Below are 25462 nucleotides of genomic sequence, written 5' to 3'. Positions count from 1 at the left end.
CGTGCTATCCTAATCATTTGCCAACCGTTTGAGTGATACAATACTATCGTTTTAGGCAAGTGTCTAGAGCCTTTTTCACTTCTACGGTAAAAAGAACATCTGTTAGATTTGTGTTGACTCTCTTCGGTAACTTTGCGTCTCACACGGAATACATGCTTAAACACATTTCCATTCTGCAGAACGCTTTCTTTAGTGTAGAGCCGTCATCGCGTGTGGGATGTGCCTGCGGTAAATTCTGTGGCCGGAATCATTCCGGAACACGACCTAACTGTGAGCGGAAGCGAACTGCGTCAAACCACCACAAAATTCGTTACTAGTAATCGTAGTCGTAAGCGGAGTGCGTCTGCGAGAATTGTTGAAGCGAAGTGCGTCTGCGAGATCGCTCAGTTTGTACTGGCGCCAGTTCACCGCTACCCCTCACCAAAACCTACAACATTCCTCTACATAGTAATTTACATAGTAACTCAATGAAAACAATTTAATGGAAGGGACTCCTCTATTAAATGCCCGTCAGTGGCTAGCAGACAATCCGACTGAGTCTGTAGCTGCTGCTTCTAGGATTTTCCACATTCCACGAACCACTCTACAGTCAAGCATCCAACGACTCCACAAGCCCCGCCAAGGTGGTCAGAATAGGCTGCTCACTACAGCTCAAATAGAAGCTCTAAAGCAGTGGATTATACAGCAATATGAGCTAGGCCTAGGAGCTACCCGGCAAATGACCTTTGCAGCTATATGCCACCTACGGAAGCCACTACCACCACCCTCACGAAGCTGGCTTAGTAAGCTCATTAAGAATGAGCTTCGAGATTTCCATATTATTACAACTAAGCCAATTGCTCAACAGCGTGTTAAAGCTCAAGATGAGAGTACTATTCAAGAGTGGTTTGAGAAATACTATGAGTTTATACTACAGCACTATATAAAGCCAGAGTCAATTTGGAATATAGATGAAACTGGCTTTAGAATTGGAATTCCAGGAGGAGAGAAGGTTATTGTGCCACGAATAGCTAAACAGCTCTATACTCTAAGCCCTGAAAATCGACAGTCTATTACTATTGTAGAAACTGTGTCTACAGTAGGAGGGACTATTCCACCAGTACTTATTCTACCGGGTAAAATACATATGGACTCATGGTACCACCTAAATCTACTCGGCACAGAGCTCATCCTACTATCAGACACTGGATTTTCTAATTCTCACCTTACACTATAGTGGCTACAGCACTTTATAGAGCATACAGCTCTACATAACGTCCTAAAGCTCCTAATACTCGACTCACATATTAGCCATACAAGTGATGATTTCATCATTATAGCAGCAGAGAGCAACATTATCACTTATACGTTCCCCTTACATCTTACACACGTTTTACAGCCATTAGATGTGGGGATATTCTAACCTTATAAGCACTACCATAGGGAAGCTGTGCTTAAGGCCATACGAGAGATGGACCTTCAATACAATCTGTCCTCATTTATGAGAGATATTCCACATATAAGAGAGCAGACTTTTAAGGAGTCTACTATAACCCACGCCTTCCAGAAATTAGGAATCTGGCCAATAAGCTGTAATACAGCTATTATGAAGCTTCGGACCTACTCAAAGCCTATTCCTAGGCCTATTACACCACCAATTACCCTACTACTACACCTAATAACCCCTAAACCTACAACTTTTAAGGACTCGGACCTACTCAAAGCCTATTCCTAGGCCTATTACACCACCAATTACCCTACTACTACACCCAATAACCCCTAAACCTACAACTTTTAAGGACTCAGAACAGGGGCTACAGCGGTGGAACTCAAAGCTTATAGGGCTTCTAAGCAGCCCCTCACAGAAGAGCTGGGGCAACTGGGCTACTGGCACTGAACGGATGTTGGCCTCAGGCCAGCTTCAGGAGCTTGATCTACAGGTTCTACAGCAGCAGAAACAGGAGCAGAAAAAAGGGAAGAGTAGGAGCCGGGCCCGGCTTCAAATTGGAGGCGAGCTTACTGCTGAGCGAGCTTATAAGCTTCGGGCTGCCAAAGCTGAGCTTATAGCTCAGAAAGCCCAGGCGAAGGAAGCTAGAGTAGCCCGGCTAGCTGCCAACCAGGCCCGGAAGCAGCTTTATAGGGCTGGGGTTGAGGCCCGGAAACAGGAGGGCCTCCGGAAAAAGAGGGTAAAAGCTCTTCTTCGAGCTGGCCACCCAATTCCTCCAGAAGACCAGGACCCAATTATCGACCCAGAAGCTGGCTTCCAAACTGGCTTCCAAACTGGCTCGGAAGCCGGCTTCGAAGCTGGCTTCCAAACTGGCTTCCAAACTGGCTCGGAAACCGGCTTCGAAGCTGGCTTCCAAACTGGCTTCGAAGCTGGCTCGGAAACCGGCTTCGAAGCTGGCTTCCAAATTGGCTTCGAAGCTGGCTCGGAAACCAGCTTCGAAGCTGGATTTGAGTTCGAGCTTGAGCCTACGAGCCAGCTTGAGCGGGAGCTCCAATATGAGCTTGAGAAGGATGGGAAATGGGAGTGTGAGTAGGAGTAAAAGTGATAATTTCGCAAATAAATAAATTGATCTATGTACCTTTCTATACAATTTATTATGTAAAGGTACCTACAAAAATTGGTGGTCGCAGACGCACTTCGCTTCAACAATTCTCGCAGACGCACTCCGCTTACGACTACGATTAGATAACTATGTGGAGCATGGGTCATCCCCGCCTACCCCATATGATTTTCGGGAGTCATGTGGGGCGAGTCTCGACTAAGAACATTCATAAAAGTCCTTGTGTATGGCGGCCGGGCACAGCCCAGCTTTCTGGTTCTACCATAGTACACCAGGCAGTACGTCTGGAGCCTCCCTTGGATTCGACATTCTATCGTCTTTACGGCAGTGACCAATTGACAAGCATGAAAAAGGCTGGTCAGTTCACCAGAGCTTCTCGATAATTCAGTAAAGTAACAGCAGAAATAGAAAGTATGCAAGTGAGGAGGGCCACTCAATTTGCTTTATTGCTGCTTGGTGCTTCTGTGTAGTTGCTTCAAGAAAGCTCGGTGTGGCAATGTACTTTAGCTATGCTCATGGTATGAGCGAGGCGTAACAAATTGCAACTATTTGCAGGTTTGGCATGTGATGGCAAAATGTCTGAGTGTTTTGTAATCTGCGCACATTTGAAGGCAAGGAGGCAAAGTTTCGTTGCAGCAGGTAACATCTTCACTCGTGACACAAATGATAGTTGAGGTTTGAGATTCGCGGCTTTTCTAACCATAATGCTTTTCTAGGCTACAGGCTCGATAGGTATGGCGTGTTATCAACGCACATAGAGCAACGCCATGACTTCCACCGCTCCCATTCAGAGCCACAAAATTAACAAGGAATAGGCAGCTGCAATCTCAACGATTCCTCAGACATGAGACACTCTCCACTAACTTAATCGACATCCGGCACAGGCAAATGGTCCAGTAGCTTCATCTTCTTCCCAGGAAACAAGTCGGCCACTGCTTTCAATGCGTTCTGATCTCTTAAACTCTGCGTCTCTTTATCCGATACTAGTACGAAGTCGTGCGTTATCAAAGCGGTTCCTTCTGGGACGCCGTACTCGGCTGCTTGTATGGCAGACACTTTGCCTAGGCTGACAATCAACGAGTCTTTCACTCCAAATACGGCGTCTGATGTAAGGTACGGGTCCGGGGTTATGTATAATGCACTATGGAGCGAGCATCAGTTCAGGTGGTACTATTGTCACTATCATGGCGTGATGAAAAAGGGAAGAGAGCATAAAGAGCGAAGCAGAGAGAACATACGTTATCAAGTGATCCCAGCCCTCCTTTTCGAACATGAAATGCATATGAGCCGGCCTCCAAGGATGTCGGTGGAGCAGCTTTAAAAGTTGACCTACAGGACCATCATGCGGAATGGGATAGCTGACAGGGACGATGGCCTTAAACCAGAAGTTCCCGTCCTTATCAGACTTCATGACACATCGTCCATCCGGTCCCTCGCGCTCAGAATACTGCACGTCGTAGTGCCCACTAGAATCTGTCTCCCAAATATCGATCTTTACGCCTTCAATCGGGGCACCAGATGGATTCTTGACGGTGCAGATCACAAGACATGTCTCTCCATTCGGATCCGATGAAATATCCTTTCCGGACTCGATTGTCTCGGCCTCATGGCTGTGGAAGGGCCCGAGAACCGACCCTTCGGTGCTAGAAGGCAGTTTGGGGTGGTCGATAGCGTCGACTAAGAGGGAAAGTCCTAGAATATCTGAGAGCAGGATAAATTCCTGTGTTACGTGCCATCAGACTATGCTCCTCAAAAACCCTCATGGATGTTTTCTGCAAAGAAAGCACGTACATGTCGCACATCGCTACTAATCTGTCCAACCGAAACCAAAAAGTCTAGCGCTGTTTTCCATTCCGTCGTACTCAAGCGCGTCTCACGGGCGAAATCGTGCAAATGTGTGACCAGGCGCTCAAACAAGTACTTCACTCGTGCGTTGGGCCCCTGAGAATTTATGAGGATGGTGTTTTTAGTGATGTTGTCGATGTTCATATCCTTGACGTCGGGGATATTTACTTCTGTGGGGTCCATGATGGCTGGCTGATGTACTGTGATGGCCGCTAATTACTTTTGCTTAGGATGAGCAATAATATGGGTTGTATGAGCGGGTTGAGATATATATATTTAGGGGATGGATGCTAATGGCGTAGTATTTAAAAGTGTTCCCTAGTAAGTACTTACCTTCCATTATTTCTAGTTTATAATATAGCTTACAGTAACTTACAGTACATAGTGCTACTACTTAAATTACCCCACTATATTGAGGTTTTGTAGGCAAATAGTTAGTGAGGGAGCGGTACGGCGTGACCCGGGTTCGCCTCTGTAACTGCTGTTAGGGAGAAGAGGATGAGCACCATGGGATATGGTGGGCATTTTGGCCCTAAAATGACGGCTGTGGATCTCCGTACCCCCACCTACAACAGTAACGTAGTTCGCTTCCGCCCCACGGGTTAGCTGGAAAGAACCCAGGGTACCAGGCGGATAACCCAAGCCAATCATTTAGACGTTCAAGCTCACCTCACGCATCTCCTCGCCATTTACGTGCGGCGGTTTTCCATGAAGAATATGGCATTGTTTTTATTAGGTAGCATGGTGATGATATCAGTACCTTCATACAGTAAGTGCGGTGTACGTACACACTATACGAGCATAATATCTACCTGAGGCAAACAAACAACAATCGGTATTGGAAATTCTGAGTTATTCACTATCACCCTCCTCATCCCTGATTTCATTTGGACCTAATTTCCCACTAGTTGAATTTGCTCTTCTGGCCAGAGGATGACCGGCTTCACCACTTTGCCCTCCAACATGGCCGCGACTGCCTCGTTCACTTCGGTCGGCTTATATTGCCTTTGCAACATCTCAATCGGCAGTCGACCTTGGCGGAAAAGTTCAACAAGGAATGGGAGGAACTAAGCAGTTAAAAAATTTAGCATGCGAAGGACAGGGTGGAGCAGGTAAGGGTTAGCTACCTCACTCGAATTGCTGTTGCCAGCGTTGGAACCCTCATAGCTTTTGCAGCCATTTATGAACGGGAATACTTGGATAGACATCTTAGCAGATGCAGGTGGCGCACCGATGGTGACTGCTCGTCCACCAGGGCCCAGAGCAACAATCATGTCATTGATGACGGCCACAACCCCGGTGCAGTCAATCGCTCCTTCGAGGCCGTCTGGGTCTGTGACCCTGTGAATGGCTTCAACGACGCTCTCAGTCGTGGACGGATTTATAACATGCGTGGCACCAAGTTGTTTTGCAAGCTCAAGCCTCTTCTCGCTGAGATCAACTGCGATTATCGTAGTCAAGATCCCAGCATGATCCTCACTGATGACCTTGGCGGCCATGATAGCCGCACTGCCAACACCGCCGATTCCAAAGATGACCACGGATTGCATGCCGGCATCCACTGGTCGGAGGACGTTGTAAACTGCTCCAGCTCCTGTCTGAACGCCGCACCCTAGAGGCGCCAGACTTGCTAAGGGCATGTCTTTATCGACCTTCACACAGGATGTTGCTTGAACAAGGGCAACGCTCGAGAATGATGATTGACCAAAAAAACAACCACGCAGAGATGCTCCTCTCCACTCCATTGGCGAAGAGCCATCTGGGCGGCAGGCAGCGAAGTTTCGCTCTGCCATCTTGACGCATTGGTATGTTTTCCCCCTCTGGCAGTGGCGGCATTGGTTACAGTAGGAATAGGATAGCAACACATGATCCCCAACTTGAACATTATCTACGTTGGCACCCACTTCTCTAACAATTCCAGCCCCTGAGTGGTATAGGTGATTAGCCAGATCTCTTTGAAGGTTTACTCACGTTAAGATGGCTATATAATACCTTCATGACCCAGCACAACTGGAAAAACTGCCTCAATCTTGCCCTGTTGGACAGAAATGTCTGTGTGGCATACACCAGTTGCTCGTAGTTCAACAAGCACCTCTTCTGGCTGCAAGCGTTTCAGTTCCACGCGCTCAACTTGAAAATTTGAATTCGCAGCCTTAAGGACAAGAGCTGTGGCGGTAACCATTATGAAGGAAGGGACTTGCTCTCAAGACGTCTCAGAGAGCGGCAACTGATAGGTGCTAGAAACAATCGCTGAAAAATTGTGGTTTTAAAAACTTGGATACGAAATAGTATGCAAGCTGCTTATGACCAACGCTCGTGGGTGATTAAATCCATATCACTCAAGAAGAAGTGACGCTATTACGCACATCCCGGATGGTCGAATATGTGGACTTGTGGTATTCACTCAAATAATGGGTCCACCCGGCCGGGACTAGTTGCCAAAATCAAGCATGCTGGGAATTCCGCAATCCAATCAGATCTGGCCCTTAGATTCTTATCCAATCAAGTAGACGATCTGTTGGTAGCCTTGTATGTATAAGAAACTGGGGTCCAAGTTAACGCCGAGGGAGACGAACATATAAGAACAGAAAGTCTTGAACAACCTGTGAGGTATTGATTCAAGACCTTTGTAAAACGGACCATGTTATTATTCTTGGGGCTGATCCTTCTTGGGGGGGTGTTCTTTTTGAACTACATGCGCGAAAGACGCCGCCCACTCCCCAAAGGTTGCAAACCGCTTCCCGGACCACCCGGTCTTCCAATAATCGGAAACCTCCATCAGATTCCCGAGGACTATCCATGGCGCAAATTTAAAGAATGGTCGGACATGTACGGTCCTATAATGGAAGTGAAAATGGGTAAAGAGCGGTTGATCGTGCTCTCTAACAGCGAAACTGTCAAAGAGCTGCTGGAGAGAAGAGGTCAAATGTCAGTTCACAGTCACCATAACTCCCTGGCACTCTTAACGTATTCTTTATAGTTACTCCTCGCGCCCACAGACGTATATGGCTTCCGAAGTCTTATCCGACCATTTGCGTCCGTTGCTCATGCCATATGGAGGTAAATTCAACCTAAATTGCAGAATGTCACGCAGTAACTAACGCTTGCTTATAGCTCGTTGGCGCCGAGTCCGCAAGTTTATTCATCAGATGACTATGCCAACGAAGGCCACAGAATATCAATCAAGACAGAGCCGCGAGTCACTAAAACTTATCAATGATTTACTGGACGAACCTACCGACTTCGCAAGGCACTACTATCGATATGCTAGCGGGCTAATTATGGGCCTTACATATGATAAAGAAGTTCGTACGGGTAAGGAAGACTACGTACAGAACATCATGCAAGTTAATGATACACTAGAGCAGTATGACAGCCTCCCATTTTTCATTAGCTCAGACAAATAAGCAGGCCAGGTCTAATGTACTTTTCATTTAGTATCGCCAAGCCAGGAGCCTTTCTTGCCGATTCCTTACCTATCCTGAGGTATTTGCCAAGCATTCTCGCCCCCTTCAAAAGAATCGGCAAGCAAGCTCATAAATTCGAGTACAACCTTTTCATGCAACTTATCAACGAAATCCGAGAGAAAATGAATCTCCACGATTCAGTCACGGATTGCTTTGCTAAGGAAATTGTCTCCAGTATGGAGAATCGTGGTATTACCGAAGAGGAAGGTGCTTACGCTTGCGGTACCATGTTCGAGGCAGGCAGCGGGACGACGTCAGGAGCGCTGGAGACATTGACCATGGCGCTTTTGGTCTACCCTGAGGTCCTAGCAAAGGCCCAGGCAGAATTGGATAAAGTATGTGGTGACCGGCTTCCGCAATTTGACGACCAAGATGATCTCCCATACATCAATGCTGTCGCGAAGGAGGCACTTCGATGGAGGCCGATCGTAGCATCTGGTATGTCCCCCTTAGGCTGTTTTCTTTGTTCTCATGGCGTGAGCTTACCCCCTGAAAGGTATTGCACACCTCTTGATCGAGGATGATTACTACAAGGACTATTTCCTCCCAGCAAACTCGACGGTAATTGGCAATAGCTGGTAGGTCTATCGCATATATCCTCGCTGTAATGCCCAAGCTGATTAGATTACCCAGGGCCATACACATGGATCCTGTAGTTTACCCCGAGCCCGACAGATTTAACCCCGATCGATTTATTGACGAATCTTTTCCGACGGCCACTAAAAGTGAAGGCGTAGAATATGGCGCCCAGAGAGGCCACTGGGCTTTTGGCTTCGGTAGGCGAGCATGTCCTGGTCAGCATATTGGGGAAAGAAGCATGTTTATTGTCATTGCACGACTGCTTTGGGGCTTCAATTTCAGTCGTGCCGTGGATGCCAACGGGAAAGAGGTTGAGATTGACACAATGGATTTCACTACTGGTAAGTTAATCAAAAACCGGTTATTCCCATCTGCGATTGGCTGAAGCTAATATTTGCTGCGCAGGATTCAACTCAAAGCCAAACGACTTCCCTGCAAACATTGAACCTCGTTCACCGGAGCGTAAGGCAGTGATCCAAGCTGCGTACGCAGACTCGCTACGGAGTGGTTCTTAATTTCTTTGATTGGTGCATTTTAACAACTCTTATGGCTTTCTCATATCAACGGAATTCTCAGGTCAACGCAGTTGGAAATTTGTCAACACCAGGAACCCTCAATTGTTGAAACCTTCTTCGGAACGACTACAAGGGGTTTCGGGTTTGTAAACCATGAGATATCAGCTAGAAATATCAGAATATATCCCTACGAAACACTATATAGTCGTAGCCGGTAATGACGGGCGAAGAAATTTTCACGCGTGCGTCAATTTGTGCTAACCTCGCCATCAGTCGCTTATGACAGGTTTTGATGCGTTTAGGACCGCAAAAGGTAAGATGTTCTCTCCATAAAAGTTCTACAAGCATTGTTGAAGGGTGAACAGTTGGTTTGGCAGGCACTGTAGGAGGTAATGATGACAGAGAAGTAAAAGTTAGGAGCTGCACTCAATCAATGGATTAACGTCACTCTATTCCGCAACTGCCTGTCTGGTTGTTTCCCTTGAGCTCATAGTTCCTCTAAACCCCCCGTTTCCTTGAGTTCCTGAGACTATATTTATATTGCCGTCTCATTGATGTGCGCGGAATAATAAGCTTCCTCCACTTCCCCGCTGTGGGGCTTGTCGGAACCGCGCGACGATAGCGAATTTAATATCGCAAATCTTGAAGGCTTTCTTACTACGGTTATATGATATCATCATTTTCATGAGCATGGTTACCGAAGATATGAATATCGCTAGATATTCAAGAATATATTTGAATTGCTAGCCCGCTCACGAGGTCAGACAGAGTCCATAGACAGGAGCGAATGGATTAGACACTCAATTTAAACCCATTTACACATTGGAATTTACAGTGGCTGAAGGTGCATTTGCATAATCTAGTTTTGGTCAAGAATTGACGTCATCCCAGTGACCTCAGAATCTCCTCTCCATATATTCCAAGCCCTTTCGTCGTGTTTTTGCACTACAATTGTGCCCCTGGCAGTGTCTTCTGTTTGGAGTCTTTCAGAAATTTATCCCATGCAGTGTGTGCCTAGTAGAAAGTCAGCCGCGTTAGCTTTTTCTGATGGACAAAGTGTTATCTTACCTCTAAATCTGCGTCATACCCGTAAACCCACGACTGCATTTGAGGATCGATCCTAGAACGAATTAGCAGGACTAAGTAGGAAGAGTAGAAAAAGACCTTTGCCTACCAATAGAATGGATATCCAGGTTGCGGTTCCTGAATCTGCGATTTCATCAACGCATCTCGCACTTTCTGCTCCGCCCCGTCAGGGAGATGATTGTAGTATCTCTACAAGATTTGTCATCAGTAACGCTTCTCAGTTGGAGAAGTAACAACAGCTTACCTGCTTTTCGCTAGATTTCGCAATTGCTGTACTCCTTGGCTTGCGGAGATCTTGATAGACTTGTAGAATAGAAGCTAGGTCTTCCTTTTTGGAAAGCTTCGATAACAACACACCTAGCGCAGCGCCGTCCTCGATAGAAGAATTGGCTCCCTGGGCCATATATGGGAGCATTGGGTGGCATGAATCACCTAGGAAGGCGACGGTCGCATGCTCATTCGACCATGCGTCCATTTCTTCGCCTGTATAAGATGGGCGTTAGCGACTACAGAGCTTAGCATATAACGCAAGGTTTTACTGACGATGCATCAATTTCCACTTATCCACGTCCGTTACTAGACTCAGCAGCTTCTGTAATCTATAGTAAATTAGCAATTTCTGTAACAAAGAAGAAAACAAAAAGACATACATTGGATCCCAGTTGCGAAAAATTTCCTTCATCTCATCTATGCTCCCCGGTGCTCTAGCTACGTTTTCTGGTAAATTGTCCGGCACTAACAGGACGATGTTACACATGGTATTGTTTCGTAGGGGGTAGTAGATCGCATGGCAATCGGGGCCTGCCCACAAGTGGACCTGCGGCTTGGACAGAAACCGGAGCACCTCAGGATCTTTGACTTGATCAAAATTGAGCACTATTCTATACGCAAGGTCGCCGGTTGGGGTGGGCGAAGCGATATAGCCAAGCATACTGGAACGACATCGCGACCATAAGCCTGCGATGATGCAACTATTGTTAGTCTAGTTTTAGCTTAACTAGGAAACTTATGGATTTACCGTCTGCAGCAATTATCAAATCAGCATGGACTTCCTCTCCGCCCTGAAGAATTGCCTTTGGAGTCGCCAAATCGTAACTCTCAACTTGGGCTGAAAAACGAAATTTGATTCCTAGATTCTTTGCTCGCTCATACATTGCAATCTGAAGATCGGCTCTGTGGACGTCCCAGAATGGCGCCCCGTACTTTGCTAGCATCTCCGCGCCGTAGTTGTCGCGTTTGCCTAAGACTTCGCCATTGCTATATCTGTAAATCGTAAATTGCTCGGGAACGGTGGTGACTTTCTGTAATTGGTCTCCCAAACCCCATCGTATAAGTAACTTTGCAGCATTCGGAGTTATTTGTAATCCGGCACCGATCTGAAAGGAGGCATCAGCGCAACTGTTAATTTACCGAATTTGGGAGCATGATATTACCTCAGCCAATGCCGGAGCAGACTCCAGAACAGTGATGACATGTCTTGATGTTGCAGTCCTTAACGCCAAAGCTACAGCTAGTCCACCAAGTCCTGCTCCAATCACAACAATGTTCAACTCGTCGTCGAGAACGTTCATTGATGAGCCCATGTTTGCTTGTGTCTAGTTTTTGTTTTTATTAAATTTCACTGAGTGAGTCGTACTGTTATTAGGTGCACAGCTTTAAGGCAGGCAATGCAAGTTAACAAGTGCCTACAGGTGCGTTATTAGAAGCGATTCAATACGAAGCTCCCGTGGGATAAACCCTAGCCAATCGATTCCTTCGAGACCTCAGTCCTGCACAACTGAGTAGTTGCATTCGCTCCGTAAACCCAATAATATGGTTTGGCCTTACAAGAGTACCATTTAGCCATATAATGTTGTGATTGGCTATTTATTTTATGGCTTCCACAAGTTTCTCGGTGGTCGAATGACAGCTCGTACGACTGTCCAACAGATTTCCGATCAATTTGCGCCAAAAAAATCCCGAGAAATGCCAAGGCTCACAGCCTTTTTGGAATTTCAGGCAAATTCACATTATTCGCCCAGGTTTCGAAACTCAGAACCCATCAGCCCAATTGCGGGACCTCTGGGCACTAGTTTCCGTACTTGCGGGGAAGGTTGTGTCGAGTTGAGATGTTTACAAAGTATGGAGGTCGCAGGGAGGTTGTGGACCGGGTTCATCCCGAGGCAACTCGAGGTGGAGAAACCCCTACAACTTCAATCCATCACTTGGAAGCTCAGTCGGCCAAGAGTTTTCATATGGGAGCATTTAAATATAATGAGTCCCAGCATCGGCCATTTTCGGCAGTGGCGCACTATCCAGATGATGTCGCCTAACAATAACTCATCGCATCCGTCATCGGTTGTATGGACTCCAAAATAGGTTGATTAGTTGGGAATTTCAGGTCACTAAGTAGCCGGGATATACCCTGCACGGTGTTTGCAGTTTGCTGATGCTATTATCTCGGAGACAAAATCTTGCGTTTCGATATCGTAAGCACTCAGCTTGACGACAATATGCGGAAAACGATCGATTCTTGTAGTCAATCACAACAACATGGAATTAGAAAACGTTCAAACCAAGTTAACAAAGTATATGTGTACGATGATATAAGAAGTGTAAATAATTTGAATACTTCTATATTTTTAAACTTCTGCGAACCAAGAGGGGAAGAGAAACACAAGAACAAAAATCAGGCAGCGTGATCTAGTGGTGGTTAGTGTTTGACTCTATAATTTGCTTTCCGGGGCAATCATCAATACCAGCTAATCGTCTGCAGAAACGAATGGAGCGAAATGTATGTAAATGAGCCGCAAATGCCTTCGTGTACGAACAAGATGAAGATATCATTGTGAAGCATCATGCATTGAATACAAGCTTGCATCTTACACCTATAAAGCACGTTCGACTGTCCTATGACAGCTCTATATTTCTCGTACATGTTGTGTAGTCGATGGAAGGAAAGATTGTCGCCAAGATTTACCTTTCCACTGGACCAATACTATTATCGCCCAGGCTACAAAGCAGATAGCGCCTTGAGTTCCAAAACTTCCAGCTGGTCCAACTTTGGCTGCCCACTCGAACTCTGATCATTGTTAGTATTATTTAACCTTCTCTAGCAAGTTCAGAGGAAATAGAAACGTACGGAAATAGTTTACAATGAATCCTGAGATCGTACGCGAGAAGTTGATCAAAGCCGCTGCTTCAGCTGCTTCGTCTTTGAAGATGTCTAAAGCATATGCTGTAATACCCACCGTCGAAATCAGCTGATGAATGTTAGTCTTCTGTATTGACCAAATGTGGCTTGTTCTTGTTTGCGAGACATACAGTACCAAAGCAATAGATGCCCCAGGCAAAGGCAATTGCTACCCAATGAAAATGAAGCTCGAAACAGAAGCCTAATAATATGAGGCCGCCGACCATAAATGGAGTAGCAATCCACACTACCCAGAGGCGAGCTTCTGGCTCAAACACGCCAGAGTGTCGCTGCATATACCTGCGCGCGAGAAAATCATCTATCAAACTGTCAATACTAATACGAGAGTCAATTTATTGTAGAACCCACTGAAATAATGTCCGAATAATTCACCCAGAAAGGTCGCCGTGATGGGAGCAAAGTAGATCAATCCGACACTCAGTTGGCTAAAGCCGTAACCGCCAGCCGCGACGGGCTTGAAAAGGAAGAGGCTCTAATGGCACAGATCAGCAAGAGGAACATCGTATGGCTATAAGTGCATAATACCAAGGTTGTATTCGCTCCAACGGACCACATGAAAGTCATTGCATAAAAGACTATCGCGTAATTAGCCTATAGGACTTATATGTTCCATACGCACTCACCAAGAATGAGGAAAAAGTAAGGACGTGAAGCAATGACCAGCATTCTCATAGAGCTCTTGGCTAATGATGGCCGCCCTTTGACCCTGGCGCCGTATGCACCGGAAATCATTTCCAGTCTTCGCACGAGCGGTCCAGCTGCCTTTTCGGGTAACTGAATAGATATATCTCGGTCATATAGAGTCTCATGAACAAGCATTATCACAAGGATACATGCCAGCCCTGTCATTGCGGTGCAAACCCAGAATGCGTCTTGCCAAGGTCGAAAGTTGGCAACAATGCTACTGATCAATGGCCCAATGAAGGGCGACTCGACGAAGGCCCAGGCCCATATCCCAATAGCACGTGCATGCTCATGGAAAAAAAATCTAGTAAGAAAGGTTAGGAACTGTAGGCTATTTAAACAGTGACATTGCAGGCTCGAGACTCACAAGTCGTAGATGAAGGAAAGACCAATCACTTGCGGTGCGGCAGAGAACGTCGTCTGAAGACAACGGGCCACGATGAAACTGATTGGACTCGGTGCAAGTGTAGCAAATACTGTCATCCAAAAAGATATGAACATCGACCTGAATAGAACTGGGAGTCGCCCGAAGCGCTGGACCAACGGAACTGAGAAGAGACTGCCAGCTCCTATCATCTTCACATAGAATGATTAATAACGACGGTGAACGAGAATTTATGCTCGATCGTCACTCACAAAAACACAGCCTGATACAGAGCGTCCAGCCTCGTCGATGCTGATGCCCCACTCGATTGCTTGCGCAGGGACAAGTGGTATTCCAAATGCAGCTTGCATATCAGGCATAACCGCGCAGTACGCCACGACACTCAACATAACCCATTTCTTTTCTTGACTCCAGTTCAACGTGTCTTCTGGATCATCAGATGGCTGAGGTATCAAGATTGTAATACAATCAGACGCCTTCTTCAAGGTATTGTCATGAGAAATTCCAATCTTTTCGACATGCGCTGCATCTTCCGTCTGCTGCACTTATTAGTACCTAACACAATTCCGGACCCCTGACTTGCAGGATTCAGACATACCTTTTGATCCAGTGTTTCCATTCCGACTTCAGTACCCTGTACCTTGCGTATCATATTCGAGGTATTTCTGGCAAGGGCTTATTTTTCGATATCCTCACGACTCTTGAGACTCTGTACCTTTAAGTATTAGGATTTGCCACGCTTCTCTAGACGAAACCAAGGGGGTGTTTATATATGAACACCCCCTTAGATTGGTTGCGGGGCCCCGCAATCAACCCCAGGTTGAGCGGGTTAGCGCAAGCCATAGAATTGAGTTCAGGCGAGTTAGTGGGAGCAAATTGGAATTACTGTTCTAGATTTCATTGAGGCCGGCTGTTCCGCATCCAGTAATCAATAGCGCTCTCTATCACATAAGGCTTGCTGGGCCAGAGACGATCTTCAACTAGGACTGTGCCTGGAAAAGGTAAAATCCTACGCGTCATGCGAAGTATATAAACGGCAGGTTCCATTGTCGTGCGGGTTCATAGCCGTAGGGCACGGCACACGCGGCTGGGTTCACTTATCATTTGAAATTGGTAGCCACTTAAGAGTGATGTTGCACCACTTTTAATGCCGTGAATCGATAAAATATGTTTGTAGATTCGTTTTGAAAACCGCATTGTAAACCACTGTCTAAATTATCTCTGTTTCATTACGGATCTCATTTTCAATTAAGCCGATATTTGACGATTCTCTAAGAGTATATAAATAAGCACACAGACAAGTAACCCGAGTTGCTACAACGAATGCTCAGTTTGTTCTAAGTATATAGGTTTTGCACATATCGCGGCGTTTGGCATTGTGATGGTAGGAAGGATTTAACGGGTTGAGATTACGTAAGCAGACTGCTAGGAAGTGGAAGCTCCGCGATCCAATAAGCCGATACATTTCTTAGTGGCCGTCTTTTGCTCCAGCAACAATTCCGAGCCACTCAGATTGACAGACCCAAGATCTACTACCGGACGTTCCAGTCCAACCATAGACGTCTACAACAAACTCCGTGTTCAATTCCCTCGCTCGTATTAGAAAACTTAAACTAGAGTATCTAGTCTTAGAATTCACCCCTCCTACTTCTCTTTAGGATTAAGGTTTGTTTAATATATAGCCCATAGCGTCTCTCCTTATGTATTAAATACAATTAAAGGTGGTTAGGGGGGTAAACTAGTTAGAAGAGGGTGATTTAACTTTTTTGCTTTTCTCGCTGTTCAGTCTATCTTGTAAATATGTATATTCTCGTCACTTAGCCTTTCGGATTAGGCATTGTAGACACAGGTGTGGCGTATTCGAATACGTAGGCATCAGGCCTCGATAGCACTAGCGGTGCTTTGAGTTCTCCTTCCATTAGAAATTGCATGTTGTTCCAGATCGTGTTGTAATATGGTAGGGTCAATTAATGTTCGTGGGTCATTCCGCCCCGCTGCGACATAGCTCTTCCGAAGTTGGGATGCGTTCCGGAATCGTCTGTCAACCTCTGCACTAGCCGGATAATGATATATCCCCCATGACTTTATCTATCAACTCCGGGCCAAGGTTGTAGACATATAACCAAATGTGTCCCTCTCTATTGCTATAACTTTTAACCAAACCCTCATACTAATAAATGCAAAAATCCCTACGCAAGAGCCATGGATCTCTCCAAGAACTTCGTCTACGCCTCATCACCCTCCCGCGTAATCTTCGGCAAGGGCACCATCCAACAACTCCCCTCTGAAATCTCACGACAATGCCTCAAAGCTCCTCTCCTCCTTTCTACTCCCTACCAAGTCTCACAGGCTGAGACCTTGAAGAAGATCCTCAACGGTAACATCGCGGGCATTTTCACCGAGGCGACCATGCACACGCCAACCGACATCACGGAAAAGGCGTTAGAATACGCAAAATCCATTTCTGCCGATAGCATCATATCCATCGGCGGCGGCAGCACGATCGGTCTCGGCAAAGCCCTTAGTATCCGCACCGGTCTCCCTCACATCTGCATCCCTACTACCTACGCCGGCTCTGAAATGACCCCCATCTTAGGGGAGACAGCTGACGGTGTGAAGAAGACACGCTGTGACCCCAAGATCCTTCCCGGCACGGTGATCTACGACGTCGACCTCACCATGACACTGCCGCCGTCCATGTCAGCCACAAGCGGTTTAAATGCAATTGCACACGCCGTCGAGGCGCTGTATGCGCAGAATACGAACCCGATTATCTCCCTACTTGCGCTAGAAGGCACCCAGGCGCTCGCCGCTGCGCTACCGCAGATCGTTAATATGCCGAACGACGTGGAGGCGAGGACGGAGGCGTTATACGGCGCGTGGTTGTGCGGATTGTGCCTAGGTTCGGTGGGAATGAGCCTGCACCACAAATTGTGCCATACCCTTGGTGGCTCGTTCAATCTCCCGCATGCCGAAACACACACGATAGTGTTACCACACGCACTTGCTTACAACTCGTCTGAGATTCCGGGGGTTATGGAAAAGCTAGCTAGGGTTTTACCAGGGAGCGATGGGGATGCAATTAAGGGTCTCAACGTGCTACTAGGGAATCTGAACGTCGAACGTGGCTTAAAGAACTTTGGCATGAAGGAGGAGGACGTGGACAAGGCGGCTAATATTGCGGTATCGAATCCGTACTGGAATCCGAGGAGGGTGGAGAAAGAGGGGATTAGGGAATTGATCAGGAGGGCATGGGCTGGAGAGCAGGCAAAGGCGGATTTATAAGGGAATTCAAGACATCCTTAAATATTCCCGGTAACATAGTAAGATAGCTAACGATGTTCTAGTATGCGTATATTCACAATTTCATTCCTCATATCTTATACCTAATGGGAGGTTAACCCGACCTCGGTTGAATTTTATCTTCATTTTATTAGTTGCTCACATTTACTGAGCGACCACCAGCGAATACCCACTGTTGTATGTTTTTGCCATTTTTTTGGCCTTTTCGGAGTATCATTGCTAAATACCAATCAACAGTTTTGAGTTTGAATGTCAGTAGTCGTATGCTGGCACATATAGTCTACCAACTGAGTAACTATCACATACGACCATAGACTCAAGAGAATTGGGCATCCCGTCCGCTCTGCCATACACAAGCTTGTAGTTCAGTGGATTGATGCTCTCAATCGTGCCAGTAGGCATAGCGTGGAATCTGAGCCCCTTGCCGCCTTAAGGGGTGAAGCAAGGGTGAGCATTAAGGCAAGTATAGTCTGTGGAAATGGTACCGAGTAGATACGTATAGTTGGATTGGTGACTATGGTTGAGTGATTGATTTATCCAAACTCGTTCTTCAGATTCAAATCATCTCCTTGTACCCCTCACTAACCCCGCATTCTTCACGCGTTTCCAGCTCACACTTCGGATCTAGAATCAACGCAGAGAAACAACAAGCGTGCAATAGAGGGGTGCTATAAGAAATACACTCACCTAGCGATCTAGAGGTACCCCATACGAGAGACCACTCAGGCTTTCTATATCCTCACCCAACCAAGGCGATATTGGATCTTACAATGACTGGGATACTATTGAAAACAAGGAAAACACGGACGCTTCCTCTACTCCCTGGAAATCGGACCAGACAAGAAAACACCGAAAATTCACGAGAACCTAACAGCTCCATAATCGCACAACCGAGGACCGGGAAGAGCTGTCTGAGAGTCCACCTCCATGGCATCGACTGGATAAGGAGACCAGAACAGTGGAAAGAGCTAAACCCCCCCCCCGCACACATTCAAGGCACGGAAACGAAAAAACAGAAAGGAAATGCAAAGTGAGTGTCGCTAATCAAACATGTGTGTAATAGAATGACCCCATGTCAATGGCAGTTATATCCCCCAAGGTGACGCTGCGATGTCGCGACTACCAATTGAGCCATCTGTCAAAGTTGCGGGCGGGGCGGAGCGGAAAGGGGCGTGGCTTGGCCGCTTGGCGGGATACCTGGAGGGTTCGAGGGACGACGACCATCATCATCCTCTTGCCCCAGGAATTGAATCTTTTACTACTACCACCATCAATTCCGCCAAGTTGGTCAATACTATTGTAAGGTATTATGATCACCAGTACAATCTGCACGATCATTACCGCACATACGTAGACAAAAAGGCACACCAAGCATAATGGAGAACATTTCATGTATTAAAACATCCTCGCTGATCCATGTTGAATGTAAGTTAGCAAACAGTCGACGACCCCATCCCATCTGCAATTCATCCACACTTGGCAATCTTCAAGGAAAGTCACTAATCAGTAAACATCCTCAGCCTATACTAACATCCCAGCTCCCAACTCACCTTATTCATTGTTTGCAAGCGAGACATCCCGAGGACCGTCTACAACTTGTGGACCGCATCGCAGTGGAAGATAATTCCCTGGCCGTCTGCGCAGCTTTGGAAGGGCTCGTGCGCGTGGCAGGCGTCAGTTCCCGTTGGGAGGGCAGAGCAGCAGTAATCGCAGGTGGTGCCGACGACGAGGGTGCATTCGGTGTTGGATGGCGGCTCGCACTGGCGCTTGACGACGATGGCGCTGGCAGCCGCGGCGAAGAGGAGGACGGAGGTGATTGTGATCTTCATGTTGATTTATTTGGTGGTGATTTGATGGTGAGTGGTTGTGAGCTTCGGGAAGTTGGAAAGATGGAGTGTGTGGATGTGGATGTGAGTGTTGGTTGTCTTGTTGTTTGGGAGGCAGAGGGGGGAGTTATATAGAAGGTGAGGCAGAGGCGTGAGGTAAGACGAACATGACCATGCCGTGATGCCTTCCTTTCTTTACCCCTCTTTCTCTCTCCATCTGCCTCTTTCTTTCAGTCACCTAGTAATCTACAGATCCCCCAAGGTTTCGTTCTTAGTTCGGCGGATTAAATGACAGCGTCCTTGACACGACTAACTCAGCGTCTTCTCCCGTCTCCCAAGATAATCCAAGAGATAATCCCATGGGTGTCATACCCACGAGGGTTACAACCCCCACGAGGAAGCCATATGCTTCCCGTGCGGACAAACCCTTTTCTGCACTGTGTAGGCTGGAGTTACCAGATGTTCCGCATGCGATACCGAAAACAAACACCTGTTCGCGGGATTAGCGTCTTAGTATTTCTTAGGGAGCTGTCATATTTAATCCTTAAAGGGCCAGAACCAATACTTGGCGCGTTAACACAGTGGCCAACCGAACATTACTATGCATACCAGCTGGTTCCTAACTCGTTTTCTGCGCCATTTTCCTGTCATACCCTCTCTTTCCCGACGCCATGCTACGGTACATGGGTGATAGGTTGTGATAGCTAAGGGCTAGATTGTTGTTGCCTTTGTTGTTACGTGATATGATAACTTCAGTACCGTCCGGCGCTCCAGCCAATTATGCAATATGAGGCTGCTCTGTCGAAGTTATATAAAAAGAGCTCTCGGCACCCTAATCAAGGCTGCACCCATCCTCATTCGTTTTGACAGATAAGATCAGTCGAGGCCAGCCCTCAATCACCATCATCAATTCCGACCATGAATCTCCTGCACTTTTTCGCAGGCAGCGTGCTCGTCAGGCTTGCCTTTGCCCTCCCACAGCCCCAGGCAGGAATCACCACTGCCGCCTCCGAGCTGTGCACGAAGACCGTAACGAGCCTCGGGATTGATCACACCGTGACCGACTACAAGAACTGGGCCTCCTCTGTCAACAGCGTTCAAGGGTCCGCATCCGAGACGGGTTCCCAGATCGCCGTCCACACCACCGCGTTCAACTTCCCCGGCCTCGGCCTTATCACGGCCTACAACTTTGAGGATTCGCACGTACTCACCTCGGCCGGTTACAAGATCATCATCAACACCTACACGATCACGGGAGCCTGCCCTACTACGACTGTGGTTATTCCGCCCTCGCCAACAGCTGGCGATTGTACACTCCATGGTGACCATTGTGAGACACCCGCCTTCCTTTCCCTGCATCTTTTCATTATATCAGGAATCTTCAGATATCTAACAATCCCCAGGGCATTGCAGTTCCGTCAACCCCACTGAAACGGCTGCACCAACATGCGTAGCTCACGATGACCACTGGGACTGCCCAGCTGGTGTGCCAGAGCCAACCACCCCACCTCCAACGTCTACCTCAATATCGTCAGATACCTCAACCACCGCTCCGATATCTGAAGGCGAATGCGTGGCTCATGGTGACCACTGGGATTGCCCAGCGGGCATTCCAGAACCAACAACACCACCTCCAACACCTACCTCGACATCGTCAACTACCTCAACCACAGCTCCGATATCTGAAGGTGAATGCGTAGCTCATGGTGACCACTGGCACTGTCCAGAGGGCGTGCCAGAACCAACCACCCCACCTCCAACGATTACCTCAACATCGTCACCTACCTCGACCACCGCACCAATATCTGAAGGCGAATGTGTAGCTCATGGTAACCACTGGGACTGCCCAGCTGGCGTTCCGGAGCCAACAACGCTACCAGGAGGTGGAACTACGCCACCTGTCACTGGCGGTGAATGCGTATCTCATGGCGACCACTGGGACTGCCCAGCCGGCGTGCCCGAGCCAACACCACCACCAGGATATGCACCAGGTGGAACCACACCACCTGTCACCGGCGGCAAATGCATAGCTCATGGTGACCACTGGGACTGTCCAGCCGGCGTGCCCGAGCCAACAACACCACCAGGAGGTGCAACGGGTGGAACCACACCACCTTTCACCGGCGACGAATGCATAGCTCATGGTGACCACTGGGACTGCCCAGCTGGCGTGCTGGAGCCTTCTACTCCACCAGGATCTACGCCTACTGCCACGGCAAGTGAGACTACATCAGGCGAGTGTGTTGCTCACGGCGACCACTGGCACTGCCCCGATGGCGTTCCAGAGCCAACAACTCCACCGTCCGCTGTGCCTACCACACTCGCCACGTTGACGAACACGAACCCTTCCGCGACGACCACCAGCGTGCCTATTTTTTCCGCCGCAGCTGCTGTGCCTAATGGTCCTATGTCGGCGATTTTTGGTCTTGGTGCTGGATTCGCTGCGCTGTTTGCTGTGTTGCTATGAGCAAGGAGACTGTAGTGGGTGGAATAAGTTGCTTTGAGATGGCAAGCGGTCTAACTATTGCCACGATCTCGCCATCTCGTTTCATTTCTGACATTTCTGTTCTCTTGTAAATACTTGGAATATGGTAGAGGAGAATATTATACCATACTACAAATCACCTCAACCTTAGCTAAATCGATGACGAAAGGTGGTATTTCTAAACGGCGGGAGATGAGGCAACAGAAATGAGACAAGCATCTCATAACAAGGCAACAGAGGAAGAACTAATGTGTCTCTTTCGTTAGCTGTATTAACAGAGTTAGATTAGCCGGCGCTATAACTTAGAAAATGTACAACGTTTCTATATATACATCCCAACTTAAAGTTGACAGCGTCGTTAAATTCTCATTTGTAAACTTTATAAAAATAATATTTAACTATTATCGCCCTGATATGTTCCCTTAAGTTAGGAAGACCTCGCAAGTAACACGCAACTACGTGGACGTGTAATATATTTTTTTTAGCAATCTAGAACTTAAAAGTGGCCAGACCTTCCTTGTGCGTGGTGGAAGATGAGGGTTTTCCGTCTCATATTACTAGGTAAGTCCTTGAAAGTGAATGAAGTATGTTGTAGATGGTAGACAGGGAAATCTAGACATGGCGGGAGCGTGCCTTTTATACCATTTTCAAGCTCACCCTCGCTCACCCTTGCTCACCCACGCTCACCTTCGCTCACCTAGGTACCGGATTATCCATGGCCATCCAAAGTCGCGGTGCATCGCGTTCATCGCGCCTTAATACAAGACCCACTTCGTGCGTGTCGACGTGGTCGCCATCAGGTAGCTAAGGGGGACAACCGGATCATTGCGAGGACATTAAAATCTTAAAGGCGGCAACGCTCACCCACTAGTCCAAATGGCACCGTCCTGAGTATTAATCTACTAAAAGCTTGAGATCGGTAGATTAGTAGTTGGGTGGGTGACCACCAGCGAATACCCACTGTTGTATGTTTTTGTCTTTTATTTTTTTTGCCTTTTTGAAGTATCACCGCTAAATACCAATCAATAGGTTTGAGTTTGAACATCCCTCAGCGTCTGTATTGACTTCAGGCCTCATTCCTCCTATAAACCCCTGGCGGCCGGACGTAGAGGTGCTCCCAGCCTGAATCAGCATGCAAGGAATTGTAAAGCGAGAGCAGATGCTGCGTCTCTACATACATCCAGCTGGCCTTATGGGCCGCTAAAGGTATATCATCCTCATCTTCAACCTCCTCCTCATCTTCGTCATCGAATATTTCTTCTTCCTCGTCCTCAGAGTCAACGCCACTCCGCGAGCGCTGAGAAGCCGCCGCCTGCGCCTGAAGCACCCAAGCCAGTATCCCCCTCTCAGCCCTCACCAGTACTACAAATACAGGCGGTTTCCTCCCATCCACCACCGCCTTTGGTTTCTCCAAGCTGGCCAAACACTTCTCATCCACAAACACACAAAAATTAAACCTCGGTAACCCCCTCACATTATCCGTGCTTGTGCGCTCATACTCCTCTACAACACCACCAGCCCACCCATCAAACTTCCTCTTCACCTGCTCCTGGGTAGCGTCATCTAGCGTCGGATCCTCGACGATTGTCCATTCTAGATGCGCGCCTAGCCAATCACGCCCTGGTCCTAATTCTTTGATGGCCTCTTGGGCTTCTCGCTGTATAAGTGAAAGGAGCTGGGTCCAGGCTGCGTCGTCGCTGTATGTGCAGCGGTAGATGACAAAGCCGAATTTTGGGAAGGAAGAGAGTTTCATGGCGCGAATTGTGTGGCCGTATGATTCTGATGTTGCTTCTGAAAGGGTCCAGGTTGGACAGGAGGCAAGGTCGTTGCCCATTTTTGGGAAGGCGTTGTGTGGTAAGGTTAGCAAGAACTAAATTTTGAAGGTAACAGGGCTTTGCAAGCTTGCAAATCGTCTAATAATTCCACATTTAAAGGTTACGAGTACATGCAGGAAGCACTAAGGTTTTCCTAATTTGAAATAATCATTACTATAGGCATATACAACACCAATATGTGCGACTGCGAAGACATTATGGTTAAGCGCTTAATATTGAAGAATTCCTAACAGTTGGACTTCCTACTATTTGCAACCAATGACTATCAAGAATGAACTGAGAAATTCCAATAAATTTCCCCGGTTAGATCTCAGGATCCTGTTTAGAAAAACTGGCTAAAAAAGGTCCATGTTTCTCCTGGCGCCCAGTATTGTCCATTGCCATCCTGTGGTGTAGGGACATGGTCTCCATCGTGCGCAATCCACCACACAGGAAAGCCTGACGTACACCCTGAATACACAGTCTTGATATGCGAGCGACTACCTCTGGCGGGCTCAGGAGGGCTCTGTGGGTTGCAGCGATTGTTGGAGACGAACTTGTCACGGAGGCTTCGGCCTTGACTAATATTAAGAACGCTGTCACTAATTCCATGGATTCCCAAGTAAGGGACAGGAGAAGTTCCACCACTGCAACCGCTAATCTCGGCGCCAGCAATAACTGCAACGGCTCGGAAAACGTTTGCACGGGAGCAGGCAAGTGAGTATGACATCCCTCCGCCGTAGCTGAAGCCAGTGGCAAAGCGCAACTTTGGATTTACGCAGAGTCCTGCCTCAACGGTGCTGACCAAAGCATCAATAAAAGCGACGTCCTCACCTCCAGAATTGGCCCATCCGTTGTTTAATCCATTCGGAGCAACAAATATGACATCGTTATTAGACAATGGTAGCAAGCCGTAGTACTGGCCGTTCACAACATCATTCATGCTCCCTGAGAGCCAGTGAAGACCGAAGATCAACTTGTAAGGCCTGTTGCTCTGGTAATTATCAGGGATTTTGATAATATACTGGCGAGTTTTGCCGTTAACAGTGATTGACTTGGTGCCGCTGGTAAGTCCTGGGTTCTTCCCGCAGCCCGCGGAGCCTGATCCGGGGTTGGAGGTAGCAGTAGAGCCCGGTTGAGTAGTAGCAGTGGTGGTTACTCCCACAGTTGTAGAAGCAGTTGTTACTCCACCACCCTGACAGTTGCCAGGGATGCATTGAGAGCTACACCGACGTATATTAGAGATTGTGGCTATAAAAGCTAGGCAACAAGGACATAACTTACTACCAGTCATTAGAAAAGGTGCAGCATGCTCCGGATACACACGTATTTGGTCCAGTCCAGCCCATACCCCCACCTAAATTAGAATATTAGCCTTGTTTAGTACGCCTAGGGAGAGTTGACTTTCATTGGCCCCATACAGAACTCTGACCAAGTACTGCAGGAATGAACGAGCTCAGCAGCAAGGCACCTAATAGAGTCTCCGAGTATATCATGTTGAGTGTCGTGGATCAGAATAAGGCTTGAAATGCGGCTTGATTTATGAATGAGCTCATATTCTAGAGAATTTAGGATGATTATATACACTGCTACTCAAACAATTATCAAAAATCGAAAAGGCATCGCTAATAGTCCCATCAACTGATCCAACAGTATGTGCCTAAATGACTCGAAGAGTTGAAGTACATAATCTATAAGACAGCTTGGCATTTCATTTAAAGTAGATTTAAAGTA

At 47.3% G+C, this 25462-nt stretch overlaps 11 protein-coding genes across 11 annotated transcripts; 5 read left to right on the top strand and 6 right to left on the bottom strand.

Moving 5' to 3' along the window:
- Positions 1-1880: 1880 nt before the first annotated feature.
- Positions 1881-2519, top strand: VE01_05031 (uncharacterized protein; the record flags this gene model as incomplete). The annotated part of the gene is made up of 1 exon (XM_018274497.1): positions 1881-2519. One exon carries the CDS (start codon positions 1881-1883, stop codon positions 2517-2519), a length of 639 nt encoding a protein of 212 aa, XP_018131533.1.
- Positions 2520-3340: 821 nt separating this feature from the next.
- VE01_05030 (uncharacterized protein) lies at positions 3341-4574 on the bottom strand (the record flags this gene model as incomplete). Its single annotated transcript, XM_018274496.2, has 3 exons — positions 3341-3687; positions 3785-4266; positions 4338-4574. 3 exons carry the CDS (start codon positions 4572-4574, stop codon positions 3411-3413), a joined length of 996 nt encoding a protein of 331 aa, XP_018131534.1. The 3' UTR covers positions 3341-3410.
- A 671-nt stretch (positions 4575-5245) lies between these two features.
- Positions 5246-6706, bottom strand: VE01_05029 (uncharacterized protein). Its single transcript, XM_018274495.2, has 3 exons — positions 6384-6706; positions 5519-6315; positions 5246-5458 (listed from the first exon to the last, which is right to left on the bottom strand). The coding sequence occupies exons 1-3, from the start codon at positions 6571-6573 to the stop codon at positions 5285-5287; spliced, it is 1161 nt and encodes a 386-aa protein (XP_018131448.1). The 5' UTR covers positions 6574-6706; the 3' UTR covers positions 5246-5284.
- Positions 6707-6824: 118 nt separating this feature from the next.
- VE01_05028 (uncharacterized protein) lies at positions 6825-9119 on the top strand. Its single transcript, XM_018274494.2, has 7 exons — positions 6825-7319; positions 7372-7451; positions 7506-7758; positions 7830-8296; positions 8355-8436; positions 8492-8778; positions 8843-9119. The coding sequence occupies exons 1-7, from the start codon at positions 7033-7035 to the stop codon at positions 8950-8952; spliced, it is 1566 nt and encodes a 521-aa protein (XP_018131447.1). The 5' UTR covers positions 6825-7032; the 3' UTR covers positions 8953-9119.
- A 736-nt stretch (positions 9120-9855) lies between these two features.
- Positions 9856-12146, bottom strand: VE01_05027 (uncharacterized protein). Its single transcript, XM_018274493.2, has 8 exons — positions 11472-12146; positions 11057-11414; positions 10689-10995; positions 10582-10637; positions 10283-10521; positions 10127-10227; positions 10021-10072; positions 9856-9966 (listed from the first exon to the last, which is right to left on the bottom strand). Exons 1-8 carry the CDS (start codon positions 11619-11621, stop codon positions 9898-9900), a joined length of 1332 nt encoding a protein of 443 aa, XP_018131443.1. The 5' UTR covers positions 11622-12146; the 3' UTR covers positions 9856-9897.
- Positions 12147-13030: 884 nt separating this feature from the next.
- VE01_05026 (uncharacterized protein) lies at positions 13031-14952 on the bottom strand (the record flags this gene model as incomplete). Its single annotated transcript, XM_018274492.1, has 9 exons — positions 13031-13099; positions 13173-13280; positions 13342-13529; positions 13580-13703; positions 13757-13806; positions 13855-14219; positions 14283-14491; positions 14552-14839; positions 14899-14952. 9 exons carry the CDS (start codon positions 14950-14952, stop codon positions 13031-13033), a joined length of 1455 nt encoding a protein of 484 aa, XP_018131442.1.
- A 1550-nt stretch (positions 14953-16502) lies between these two features.
- VE01_05025 (uncharacterized protein) lies at positions 16503-17585 on the top strand (the record flags this gene model as incomplete). Its single annotated transcript, XM_018274491.1, has 1 exon — positions 16503-17585. One exon carries the CDS (start codon positions 16503-16505, stop codon positions 17583-17585), a length of 1083 nt encoding a protein of 360 aa, XP_018131441.1.
- A 1128-nt stretch (positions 17586-18713) lies between these two features.
- VE01_05024 (uncharacterized protein) lies at positions 18714-19784 on the top strand (the record flags this gene model as incomplete). The annotated part of the gene is made up of 3 exons (XM_018274490.1): positions 18714-18902; positions 19142-19459; positions 19779-19784. The coding sequence occupies 3 exons, from the start codon at positions 18714-18716 to the stop codon at positions 19782-19784; spliced, it is 513 nt and encodes a 170-aa protein (XP_018131440.1).
- Positions 19785-20347: 563 nt separating this feature from the next.
- On the top strand, positions 20348-21896 carry VE01_05023 (uncharacterized protein; the record flags this gene model as incomplete). The annotated part of the gene is made up of 2 exons (XM_018274489.1): positions 20348-20759; positions 20833-21896. The coding sequence occupies 2 exons, from the start codon at positions 20348-20350 to the stop codon at positions 21894-21896; spliced, it is 1476 nt and encodes a 491-aa protein (XP_018131528.1).
- A 1084-nt stretch (positions 21897-22980) lies between these two features.
- VE01_05022 (uncharacterized protein) lies at positions 22981-23748 on the bottom strand (the record flags this gene model as incomplete). The annotated part of the gene is made up of 1 exon (XM_018274488.1): positions 22981-23748. One exon carries the CDS (start codon positions 23746-23748, stop codon positions 22981-22983), a length of 768 nt encoding a protein of 255 aa, XP_018131446.1.
- Positions 23749-24071: 323 nt separating this feature from the next.
- Positions 24072-25224, bottom strand: VE01_05021 (uncharacterized protein; the record flags this gene model as incomplete). The annotated part of the gene is made up of 3 exons (XM_018274487.1): positions 24072-24951; positions 25013-25085; positions 25161-25224. The coding sequence occupies 3 exons, from the start codon at positions 25222-25224 to the stop codon at positions 24072-24074; spliced, it is 1017 nt and encodes a 338-aa protein (XP_018131445.1).
- Between the last annotated feature and the right edge of the window lie 238 nt (positions 25225-25462).

This window comes from Pseudogymnoascus verrucosus, assembly GCF_001662655.1.
Source record: "Pseudogymnoascus verrucosus strain UAMH 10579 unplaced genomic scaffold scaffold_15, whole genome shotgun sequence".
NCBI lineage: Eukaryota > Fungi > Ascomycota > Leotiomycetes > Thelebolales > Thelebolaceae > Pseudogymnoascus > Pseudogymnoascus verrucosus.
Note: the sequence above shows the minus strand (reverse complement) of the source record. Positions and strands in the feature narration are given on the sequence as shown.